Here is a 13,048-nt window from a genome sequence, read left to right as displayed (position 1 = left end):
CACACACACACACACACACACACGCCTATACACACACTTATACACACACACACCGCATTAATGACCTCTTAGAATAACACAAATACCCCCCAGTAGGACGGCAGTGCTCCAGAAAACACATGCTGCAGATGCAGTGCGCAGGGAGCGGGGGCTGTACTGCTGCGTTAGCTGCTTTATCAGTGGTCAGTGTATCTGTAGCACGGCCTCAGCCATCACCTGACTTATTTAGTAGGCGAGCTGGCTGGAAAGAGATGTTCTTTATTTTCTGACTATATATATATATATATATTTATATATGTGTGTTTCTGCGTATGTGAGTTTGTGTGAAAGAGAGAAAGAGAGAGAGAGTGTGTATGTGTTTGTTTTTTACATACTGTTAAGACGAATAGCCCTTTGTATGCTTTTATAGATGTTATAGATCACATACTGTGTATACACATTGTGCACTGTAAAACCTATAGATTATTACCTATAGATTACCTATATAGCTACATATATATAAAATATATATATATATATTTTTAAAATATTATAACATATAAGAATGAATACATTAGCTGATATATTATATTATGTTATATTATACCAAATGTATTTTAATTTATTATACTGTAGTTGCTTGTCTGTATATGTTCTGTATATATGTGAAGTTACGAAATATGTTTATGTTTATATAAAATATTTAATTGGAGTAAAAGTTGGTATATTATAAAGTATAAATCATAGACAGACATTATTAATATTATTTTTTTTTTATTTTTTATTTTTTGTAGTTTTTTTTGTAGTTACCTATGTGTGACCCTACATCCTGAAATTTTATAAAAACAAGTATATATATATATATATATATATATATATATATATATATATATATATATATATATATATATATATATATATATATATATATGTGTGTGTGTGTGTGTGTGTGTGTGTGTGTAAGGTAACAGTAACGGAAAGCTTGCTGACTGCCCCATAAATAAGGGCAGCAGAACACACCTGTGCAGCTGCTGTAGTGCGGCTATGAGGCTGTTACCTGGCCAGAGATATATCTGCTGTCTGCTCCCCCATTAATCAGAACTAATGAAGCTCTAGGCTCTCTCTCTCTCTCTCTCTCTCTCTCTCTCTCTCTCACAAACACACACACACACATACACACACACATAGTGTCTTATAAAAACACAACCTGGCACACATGGACACAAGCACACAGGGTATGAACTTATGCACACACTTGCTTACTTACACACGACACACTCTCGCTCACACACGTGAATGTCACCTGAGCGAAGAGCGAGAGAACGAACGAGGGAGGGAAAAACGAGGCAGAGCTGAAATGGCTGGAGGCAACAGTAACAGCTGAGCATCCCTCTGCTGCTTACTACAGAACGAAAGGACGAGAGAGAGCGAGAGAGAGAGAAAGAGAGAGAGAGAGAGCAACAGAGCACTCTCCACTTAACACTCTCTTAATTACTCTGCGTACAGGTCTGTGAAAATCTGCCATTCAGGAGCTTTTCCAAACAAGCCCTTTTCTCTCTCGCGCGCGTTCCCTCTCTCTCGCATCAAGGTCCCTCTCTCTCTCTCACACACACACCTGCCTGCCACACGGCCCTCTCTGCTCCACCGCTGATATGTAATTAAAGACGCCTCCAAAATCCTCCTCGACAGCCCGGGACGCGGCCAAAAATGTAAATGACATTAAGGGAGACAATGAATTGAATTTTTTTGTCTAATGTCCCTCGGCTTTTTTTCTTTTTCCACCGCCACTCATTTCCATAGCGCTTTCTTTCTACCCCCCCCCAACAAAAGCTCTGACCTTCTAAATGCTGGCATTTGTTCAGCCCAAGCTCGGAGAGGGCCGCAATCGAGCATCCGCACGCCCGAGAGAGGAAGAGGGAGGAGAAAGAGAGATAGATAGAGAGAGGGAGAAAGACAGAGAGAGAAAGAGAGGAGAAAGTGCATGTCGAGAAAAAGAGAGAGACAGAAAGAGACAGAAAGAGACCAACATAAATATAAAAATTGATTTGGAAAGATTGTAAACAGCTTCTGGATGGTCATCAGAAGTCAACTGATAAAACAAACAAGACAAAAAAAGAAGTGAAATTCTCCTCCACCTCATGTGAGGATTTCCCTGCACGCGACTTCCTTTCAGGCGAGGCCTGCTAATAATCAGCCATAATCCGTTTCGGACCCCCCCCCCCCCCCCCCCCCCCTCTCGTATGGAAATATAATGAATGTTAAACGAAATCAACAACAGGCCCGAATTACGGCCCAGTGCCCAATAGGAGAACAGGTGCAGGCTCGGCTCAGCAGCTATAGGACTAAAACCGTCCGCCGCACAACTGTGTACGGACAATAGAAGACGAAGGGGGGGAGAAAAAAGTCAATCTCATGCATTATTCAGCGGAGGGGAGGCTGTCTGCCAAGGGTCAGGCCGTCTTGACCTTAGTGACAGGAAGTGAAAGGGAGATCGGTGGCTAGGAAAGCCCTGATCAGCGGCGGAGTCAGGACGGTATTATTAGTTCTGCGGATACAGACACAGAAATCACCCACAATCCTCTAGCTCCTGATGTAGCAGTGCTGCTAACCCGTCTGGTTAGAGATTATGCAGCATGCATGGCTTTATATTAGACCCCTGTGTTCCATATCTCACTCTCTCTCCATATCTCTCTCTCTCTGTTTTTCGCCCTCGTTCAAAATCCCTGCAGATCAATAATCTATGCCAATGCGGGGGTGAAATATTTAAAGATGCACCGCGATCGAATTTCTGCAACAGCTGTTAAATGCAACCAACTTTTTCTTCCTTTTTTTTGCTGTTTTTTTTTCTCCCTCGATTTTTTTCCTAAGCTGTACCAAAGTCCAAGAGAAAATAGGATAAACAGATGTCTGGCTTGCCTACAGGAAAATAGGACACATTTGGAATGATAAGTCTCCTAAACTCCATTGAAAATGCCAGGAGCGTGAGGGTGCCAGTTACTGTCCGTGCCCGTGCCAGCGAGCAGCGCGCCTGGCCCGTGTGCCATCTGGGAAAAAATGGTGCTGAGAGCGTTATTGATAATGGATCATGAGTTACTCTGGTCAGCATGGCCCACTGCTACATAAAACTGTCTCTTTCCTTCCTTTTCTCTCCTTCTCTGTCTGTCTCACTCTCGCAGAGATTCCCTCTTTCTGCCCCCCCCGCCTTCCTTTTTTGTCCATTCCCTCTCCAACTCCCCCCCTTTAGTCAAATGTTTTGATTGTAACGTAATCGGCCCTCTCTTGTCTGCCTAAACAATCCCTCCATTCACTTTCCAGATTCACTCCCTCCATGTCCGCACAGACCATTATTTCCAAGCGCCTGTTGAACATGCACATATGAAGGCATCCCTGTTTGAGTCACACCAGTCATTACATACCCACAAACCTCTGTGTCGTAGCCTTTTTCTGAGGTACAGGGGATACAGAATTTAGTCCAATGACTAATTGAACACAGCGATTGAACAAATATATCTTTTATTGTGTTCATTCTTTCAATCTTTTGGGTTGTTGTTTCTTGATGTAAGTTTTGTCTAATACAGTTTTGGATACCCATGATACTCAAAATACTGAAATCGTTATCAATGATAAGTTAGCATCATGCAAAGTAGGCTTAAAAAAACTTAAGCCCCAACTCAAAACTAAGCAGCTTTAATTGAAGCAGTCTTGCTATGTGATTTCTGACACTCAACAACTTTTAAAAAAATGGGTAAATCTCTTCTCTGAAGTTTCAGGATTTCAGCACTCTTACAGGCCACCCCAACTTGGCTGCTGATTTCTGGGAGCGAAAGGATAAAATCATCTGCTCATAACAGCGATACGCAGACAATGCAGTGGGCTAATGAAGCACGTCTGCCTTTGTGATCCCAAAGAACGGATGAAAACGATACTCCCGGCCCTTTCAGGCAGCCCACAATGAAAATGTGAGCTTTTTTATCCACTGTTTGAACTTACGACAATATCCCCTCCTTTTTGCCGCGGCCTCTTTCCCTGAGACTCAATCCCTTCTCCACTGTTCCCCTTTTCCTATTTTACTTGTGTTACACACATTGTCTGCCAGATTGAAGCACAAAGCACAGACACCCGATCTCTCCAACTCTATTTAGCCGGGACACAAAGCCAAGCAATTTATGGGAAGAGCCAGTGCGTTAAATATCAATGACGCCCTGTTGTACAGTGTTCAGCATGCGCCTCTTTGAAGGTAAATATATACTGTAAGCTCGGCTGCTTGGATGAATGGGCCCGGCGTGGCCGAGACGTTGCAGGAACCACAGAAGAGGAAGTGAGACATGTTTTATCTTTGCTCGCAAAAACCAAAACAAACCCCCCACATGCACTCGTCTGGGCTGCACTCTTCCTCTCTCTCTCTCTCTCTCTCTCTCTGCTCTGCTACAGGGCAGTGTAACACAATTCTCTCCATTAAAACATCCTGCTACTAATTACTGTTCACACGCTGTAGCAGCGTATCAGCATATCTGTTCAAACGCTTCACCCGTTCACGTGGAAGAAGCTGGAAGGTTACGCAGCATGGCTCAGGCCTGTCACCTGAATCGCTCCGTTTAGCAAAGCAGATACAGCAGGAGAAAAGGTTACACTCGACAGGGACGAGTTAATCCCTTTAATAATCGATGCACAGGACGGTAAATAATCCTCATTCAAATGATACTGACAACAGACCACACTGCAGGAGTACAAGCCTGTAGGTCAATTTACAATACTTGTTCTGCTATCGCTGCTCTGTTTCTGCTAATAACATGTCAGTGCTCTCTCTTCACCGTTGCGCAATAGCACTCTCTCTCTCTCTTCCAGTCCAGAGTGATTTACTCCACATTATCATGTAGAACAGCAATGTTTCCAAATCATAACCATATGACGTGTGACAGGAGGAAACTCGCAGAGCTCAAAGCATGCAATCACCGCCGTAAATTCAGCACCCAGGGAGTGAGCCCCTTTTTCCGACACTTGACACACACACACAGACACACACTCCAGCGCACACACATGCACACAATGCTAGCCATGAGTGACAGCAGCAAGTGGTTGTCCCTATTTGATTACTAATAAGAGAGATGTTCCCTCTGTCAGATACCAAACATTCTCCACTAAGCAAACAGCTATTTCAGCTAGTCAAACATTAGCATTGCTGTCCACTGGCGGTGCATATTTTTGCATCGCCTGGGCTCGTCATGTTTCTACCACCACAATCTACAATCCACAATATCTCACTCTGTGGACAGGGAAGTTCACGATGGACAGTTTAACTTTGGGTTTTAACTTTGAGACATGGACAGAGCTGAGAACGATGGAAACAAACAGAGGGAAAAAATCAAAAAGGGAAAAAAGCAGGACTCGCTCCCTTGCTACTGGCACCGAGCATGTCCACATGTCCATGGCTCTTCTGCAGCCTTTATGGAGCAAGGTGAGCTTGTTCTAGCTGAATGATCTCCAAGAGGCCCAGGCTACAGCAGCAGCAGCGGTGGCGTCGGCAGCAGCAGCAGCCAGCGAGCGCACTGTGCCTCATCTGCCCCACATGTGTACACTGTGCTGAGATAATTGGCGATAAGGAAGCACTACAAGACATGCTGAGTACTTGTAACCTTGAGGTAGAACCCACAAAAGAGAGTCGCAAAAACACATGAAATAAAACTAAACAGGGAAACAGAAGAAGAAGAAGAAGGTGAAAGAAAAACATCAATTACTAGTGCTGCAGGAGCCTGTGTGTGTGTATTTAAGCACGCTAATGCTAATGTTATCAACATGTAAGCGCCAACAACCAGCTGAGAAATGTTACTCATTACCCAGGAGAAGCACTATGGGAGTGATACATAAACACACACACACACATATGTACACTTCGCTAATGCTCTGCCGCACTGTCTTGCGGACCTTATAAGAGAAACAAAGCCCGTGTGAAGCTGTGAACAGGCATCTCTGCTGCTTGCAGAGAAGATAATAGCGGAAGAGGAGACCGAGGTGAATAAAGAAAGCACTTGTTAACAAATTAGGATGAAGACGGAGGCAGAGCCGCAAATCTTAAAGCCAAAAAAACGCTCTCTAGGCATAAAGGACTCGCCCGGCAGAGAGGAAGGGCTAAGGAAACTACTTCCCCTGACAACTCAGCTAGCAATTACAGAGTCCCTAAAGACACCCCCGGGTTTTTCCAAGTCAACCCACCTGCACAGGGCAAACGTACACACACACATACACTCACACACATACTCGCACACTCATACGCATAAGGCAAGCGCCCGGCCTAGCGCCACCCAGCTCATATGGGTACTACACACCAAAACACACTTCCTAAAAGGGGGAGGAAGAGAAGAACAACACGAAGAAGGCGACGAAGGAAAAGGAAGGAAGCAAGCAGGCCCTTACCTGTCGATGATTACAGGGTCCGAGGGTGTCTCGTTTCTGTTGCCGCAGCTTTTCTTGTCACAACACCGGCTGTGGAAGAGATACAGACAAACAAACAAACAAACAGGGAGTTGAGAAGGCAGCCGGCATGAAAGTATTATCGCCTGAGCTCCAGTTCCATCACTTTCTCATCCCCTTTATATTCAGATAGGCGGAGGTTGCTGGCTGCCTGTTCCTGACGCTGTGTGGTTTTAGGGCAAAACGGGTGGTGGGTAAACCAGTAGATGGGGAACAGCATGCCTCGATGTTTGTCTTGGTGCTGAGCAGCGGACAGGACGGGGGTGTGTTGTGGAAGAAAGAGGGGGGTTGAAGGCTGGAAGGGGGGGGGGGGGGGGGGTGTGCGCCAAGAGGCAGGAGGATCACTTTCACAGCTTCGCCTTTTGTTTACCTCTAATTGTCAAGCTGTTATATCTGGAGAGGATGCAAGATGCCACCTTCAACCAGCGTTTCTGTGGGGCACTTATTAATTACCGGCTCAAAAGCCTGCATGCATCAATCTCTCACAATGTGCCAATGCCTCCATTTTGAGATTTTGAGGGCCCTGACGACCACGCTCCCCATTATGAGTGCTTTAATTAATGCCGAAATGCTACAGGAAAAAAAAGTGGAAGGGGGGGAGACGCGTTATGCGTCTCTCGCATTTAAAGAAGCACCACTGGTATAATGGTTACATGTCCAAATGAGCTAAATTAACACCATATGGTATGGAAAATATGTAAAGCTCCTCTAAGCTGACAGCTAAAGCGATTAAAAGAAAGTAGTGTACGGACCTCCACTTGTGTGTGCGTGTGTGTATGTGTATATGACTCAAGTGGAAAAGAAAACACATCTGTGAAAGAGTGTTCTGTGTACTGCAACACGACAACACGTTCACGTCGCGTTATCTATGAAGCACATCAGCGCACACATAGCGAAAAAAAGAGCGCGAGCTTTAGTATGCGTTTAGTATGGTAATGCCTCTTCAAACACAGCCCCGAGTGCAACACATCAGTGGAGACTAATGGTGGGCAATGGCAGAAATTGGCAACGTTGCATGACCTTTATGCCTGTTAGTGATGCCGGATGCTGGTAGTGGTGGGCGAAGCTGGACTGTTTTATCAGCTTGTTTTTTTTTGTTTTTGTTTTTTTTTTAAGTCATTTTAATTATTTACTTACTTATTACAGTGTAATTCTTCGTAATGTACAAATAAGTCTGGATGCTACTACAGTACAATGCGTCTGAAAAAATAAATAAATACATAAATATAATATTAAAACGTAAAGTGTGCACTGAGTTTAATGCAAGCAAGTTGTCATGCAGCCTGATGGGAAATCCCTCTTCAGTCCATCCAGATAAATCCAGATCACTCCGCAGATTTCATTTCCCTCCATACACTGATTTGTTCACGACCAGAGGCGGAAAAGCAAGCCTGTACAGCAGCCTAAAGCAGCGCACAACCTCATCATCATCATCCTCATCATCATCATCATCATCAACCTCCAATCCACAGCTCATCCAGGCTTCTTCTCAGCCAAGTTACTTCCTTGCGTTCATGCGTCTAGCTCCATATCCCCACCTATATACCACTCTGCTTCTTCTAAAACCCTTAAACCAGGTTTCAGACAGAATTCGAATTGCATTACGCCAAATTCAGACGTTCAAACTAAACCTGTCAGATCAGGCACGTGCTTGTATTATACACACAGGCATTCAAGGATAGATAACACAGTTGTGAATTGTGTGAATTTCCTGTTTTCTTACCTGCACATGATTTCGTGTGTAAGGAGGACTCGGCACATTTCTGGGTTTTTGTCTTGGCCTTCATAGATGATTGCCTTTAAAAATAAAATAAAAAGAAATTAATTTTATATTTTAAATAACCAAGTTAAGAAGTTGTAACAAAGAGTATTAGCGCTCGCACCTACTGCGAAAATGCAGTGAAATCTAAAACATATAATCATGTTTATTTTGATTTATTTATTGTTAAAGAATAAAGCTTGAAAACGGAACTGGCGTATTTATTTTTGTAAAGCTCAATTTTACAAGTTTCATAATAATAATAATAATAATAATAATAATAATAATAATAATAATAATAATAATAATAATAATAATAATAATAATGCAATCATATGAAATATAAAAATAATTGCTGAATAATAATTTTATTTGTATAAACACGTGGGTGATGCTGCTGTGTGTGAAAGTGTGTGTGCGTGTGCACGCTTGGTTGGCAGGTTGGTGTTGCTGATAAGTAAAGTGGCATTAATAAGAGTTAGTGAATGAGAAGCCGCATATGCTGCAGCGCGCGCGCGTGTGTGTATGGGTGTGTGTGGCGCTGTGTTGGGTGGATTGGGGGGGTTTAGATGGCCTGCATGCAGATGGCCGCGCTGCACAAGACCCGAGAGCTCTAATGTGCACATATTTGAGGGGAAAGTGCTAATGGGCAATCTGCTGTTTATTTTAGAGCCGCTAACAATGATTTCTCCCTTCGTTTTTTTTCTTCTTCCTCTTCTTCTTCTGCAGATAAAAAGCTGCACGCGCTGTACGGTTCACTAACTTTTGAGCATTGGCTTTAACAGATGGCGCAGAGCTGGAGGTGCGCTCTCTCTCTTTCTCTCTCTCTCTCTCTCTCTCTCTCTATCTCTCTCTCTATATATATATATCTCCCTCTCTTCTTTCAACATTATATTCATGCTATAAAGCGTTGTGCGCGCGTCAGTGTTTATGTGTTTATATATACATGCATGTGTAGTTGGGGATGCACGCGACTATTAATTAATCATTTTAGAACGGAAGTTAATTAATGTTAGTCTTTTTTAAGCGCGTGAAAAATCTGCGATAAAAAGCGCAGGCCTTTAAATAAAAATAATTATCAAAAACATGGTATATATGGTAAAAGTAAAAGAAAAATACAACACGCACTATCACCACTTTTGCTATTACTACTACTCTAATAATAATAATAATAATAATAATAATAATAATAATAATAATAATAATAATAATAATAATAATAATAATAATAATAATAATAATTGACCACACTTGTAAACATATTAAATTGGTCTCTTGCACCACTTTAAGGGCTCTCAAAAGAGAAGATGACCCAAGGGTGTGTACGCGTGCACCCGCGCTCGTGCACCCGCGCATGTGTTGCCCTGATTTTCTCTGCTTTTGCTCTGATTTATTTCCATTCAAACTCTGAAAATCCATAAAGCTGTTGTTCAGGCCCATTGACTCTTTGATCACTCGCACACCAATTAGGCCGCAGCCCACAATATACCCGCGCATTAGAGTTATTATTTCAATATTTAACTAATATTCTCGTCTTAAATGTGGCGACAAAACGGCTCTAATAACGAACGATACGCTTTAAAACATATTTCTTTTTACACTGTAAATCTCCCTCTTTATCTCTCCCACGCTTTCATTCTGGATGCGTGTGTATCTCTCACTACCACAACATACTCAGTCTTTAACCTAATAATAGACTCTTGATTTATTATTAATGTTATTATTAACGCTATATCATTAAATGTAAAACTATCGCAAAGAATACGTCAAATGCAGGAATAAGTCAAATTTGAAGAAAAACAAAGGCAATCCAGGGTTATTATGTTTCGCTTATCGCTTATAAATTATGCTACAATCTGGTTATTATTAAATAACCAATCATTTTTATTTGCAAAATGCGGATTCAAAAATCTGTCTGCTTTTTTTTTTACAGTGCAAAGTTTAAAAGGCTGATCAACTTCATCCAAAATCATATCAGATAATAAATGTGATTGAATAAGAGAGATCGAAAGAGAGAGGGAGAGAGAGAGAAAGGGAGAGATAACAGGGAAGGGGAGGACCTTAGCTTTTACCCCTCTTTCATCAAAACCCCTTATAAATGTATAGGTCGGTTGAATCAAACGCGCGCGGCTGTATTTTATGCTTATTTTAATTTTATTTTTTGATCTCACGCCGCCTGCCAAGTTCAAATAAACCCGCGATAAATTAGGCTGAACTTACACACTTAACACACTCAATCAAACCTGCCAAACGCACCAAAATACAAAGCAGCCCTACAGTGTTTAAGAGGCGAGGTCGTTTAGGATAATAAACGGGATAATAAACGATAAAAATATATATTAAACGTGCTCTTACCTGTTTGGTCATGGAGTCGATTAACCGCACATACAGATCCTGTTCTGTTCGCACTCCTAAAGATAGGAGATACCAAAGGGGGAAAAAAGAGTTTGACTGTTTACAGCACTTAAATAAATAATGCATAATAATACAAAAATATATTACACATAAAAATAGCGCTTTAAAACTAATATAAATAAATGATATAATTAACTCATTTACAAAAAAAAATACAAATATGATTTATAAACAATAGAAACGTAACTGACAAAATCATTTGCGTTATTTAACGACATAAAAATATACTTTTAACGGTGCGCTATTTTCAACACATATAACCGAGTTTTGACTCACCGTTGCTGTATAAAAGTTGTAGTTTGTAATGAATCCCATTGTTAGTTTTTTCACTGTTTGGTTCCTGAAAAAAATCAGTGGTTAAAATAATTAGATCATCAGTTTAAAAAAAATCTACTCGCCTTTTTACAGCAGCCAATGTAAACAATAATAGTAATTATTATTATTACTACTACTATTATAAAAAGACAAAAATAGGGATATATGAGAATATGAGAGTTACTTGTGTAAAGCGAGTGTACATGTACACGCATTTAATGCATTATAGAAACTTTAAGTGTCCAAATAATTTAAAAAATATATTTTTTAAATTTAATTCATTTTCAGTATTAATCAATTTAATGTTCATTATGATTATTACTGTTGTTGTTGTTAAATTGCAATGTAATTATTGTCATTGTTATTACATGCTTTGTTTTTTGGTAGTAATCGCAAAATGCAATATTGCTTTTTATTTTTTTAGCTAATTATTCTTAGTTTTATGATAAATTGTATGTAGCATGAGTAACACGAGAACACACACTCTTAAACACCCTGTAAATCCATAAAACACCACAAACTCGTGGCTTACTTTTTCCTTTTCCACAAAGTCCACGAAGGCCGTCCTCTCGATCTCCACCGGCTGCCCCTGCCTGTCGTACAGCGCCAGCACAAAGTGGAAGAAATTGGACTTTCTGAGGTTGGACGGTGGCTGTTTCTCATAGTGTGCTCGCGCCAGACCAACTCCACTGAAAATAAGCAAAAAAGAAATAAAAATCAAACGTAGAATGCGATTAAAACGAGAGCAAGCAGGAGAGCATGGAGTTGAGTGAAATGCAAAATAAATACTTTTTTCCCGTATTTTTTTTTTTTATATTTAATATTCTATGGAGAATTCCCGAATTCCTAAATTGTTCCTGTCCCGTGGAGAGATGGATGCATGTGGGAGACTGTAACTGATACCCTTGGCAGCAGTGGTGGGATTTGAGAAATGCGTTTTAGGATGGAAATGGAAAATTGGAAAACTAAAGGCCGTGCGTTTGTTTTTGTGTGTTTTCTGGTACCTCTGCGCGGCCGTGTTGGCGTCCACCACCCCGGCCGTGTGCATCCAGGACCGAACCGGGTTCATTCCGCTGCCCAGCGGCTCCTCCTTCATACTCGTCCCCCCTCTCGGTATGTTGTCCTGAATCCCGAACATGAATGCAGGCGGTGCGGTGCAAACGAAGAGGAAATAAAAACACACCACACACTCAAATAACACTCAAACCGAGTATCCTTCGCGCTCAAGCGGCGAGAGGAGAAGAGGAGCAACGTGTGAAGAAAGTTTTCTTGTGGCTTTTAGTGGCAGAAGAAAGAAATAAAAATAGTTAAAGCCCAGTGCGCGAAGAGCCTCGATTCCGATTCCTCAACACGGCATGAACGATCCCGGTGCAGAAGAAAAAGTGAAAAAGTGATACAAAAACAAAACAGCTCTTTGTTTTTGTAGTTTACTTGTTGTTTTTGTCTTCTGTGCTTCTTCTTTATCTTCTTTTTATTTTGTCTCGCGCGATATTCAGCTGAACATTTCTGGCGATGCTCTCAGTCTCAAACTCGCTCCATCGTGCCCGAGCCGCGGGAACGGCAGCAGCATCCCCGTGCACCACAAATTGATATAAAAATAATAAAACAAAAAATGCAGTATTTTTTTTAAAAGAAGCAAGTGTTCAGCAAACACGTGCAGCTTGGATGAAAATCGAGCACTTCTGGCTCCCCCCAAAAAATTAAAAAAAGACACGCGCGGGATGGAGGGTTTTTTTGCGCCGCCGCTCGCGTTTTTTCCCGACACGCGGGAAAGCAGAAGAACAGAGGAGGAGGAGGAGGATGATGATGAGGGGCCTTCAGCGTCTCGCGGACTGGATGGAGGCGCACTAAACTCAGCCCTCTTTCCCCCAGGACTGCAACCTTTCCCGGGAGCCAAAACTCCAGACCCGCGGGAGCTGCGCTGTCAGAGGGTGACGCGCAAAGGGGGCGGAGTTTTCACCAAATAAGGGAAACGGGGAGGGGGAGAAGGGCTGGGGGAGGTAGAGGAGTTGGGGGAGTAGGTGGAGAGGGGGGCTTGATGCTTCCTGTCGCACGAGTTACCCAGGAGGAGAGAGAGAAAAATAGAGAGAGAGAGACTGTGATTGCAGCGTT

The 13,048-nt window shown here is 42.0% G+C and overlaps 1 protein-coding gene across 19 annotated transcripts in view; it reads right to left on the bottom strand.

Annotated features, from left to right (window-relative positions):
• Nucleotides 1–13,048, bottom strand: part of ebf3a (EBF transcription factor 3a) — a 140,513-nt gene that overhangs the window by 126,653 nt on the left and 812 nt on the right. For all 19 annotated transcript variants that reach the window (XM_022669083.2, XM_022669093.2, XM_022669098.2 and 16 more), the window contains exons 2-7: nucleotides 11,941–12,981; nucleotides 11,469–11,625; nucleotides 10,898–10,961; nucleotides 10,562–10,617; nucleotides 8,171–8,244; nucleotides 6,391–6,459 (exon numbers count right to left, since the gene is read on the bottom strand). In XM_022669083.2, the coding sequence (XP_022524804.1) occupies nucleotides 6,391–6,459; nucleotides 8,171–8,244; nucleotides 10,562–10,617; nucleotides 10,898–10,961; nucleotides 11,469–11,625; nucleotides 11,941–12,074 (554 nt within the window). In that variant the 5' untranslated portion in view covers nucleotides 12,075–12,981. The remainder of the gene's footprint in view (nucleotides 1–6,390; nucleotides 6,460–8,170; nucleotides 8,245–10,561; nucleotides 10,618–10,897; nucleotides 10,962–11,468; nucleotides 11,626–11,940; nucleotides 12,982–13,048) is intronic.

This window comes from Astyanax mexicanus, chromosome 15 (assembly GCF_023375975.1).
Source record: "Astyanax mexicanus isolate ESR-SI-001 chromosome 15, AstMex3_surface, whole genome shotgun sequence".
Lineage (NCBI taxonomy): Eukaryota > Metazoa > Chordata > Actinopteri > Characiformes > Acestrorhamphidae > Astyanax > Astyanax mexicanus.
This window is presented reverse-complemented; position numbering and strand designations above follow the sequence as displayed.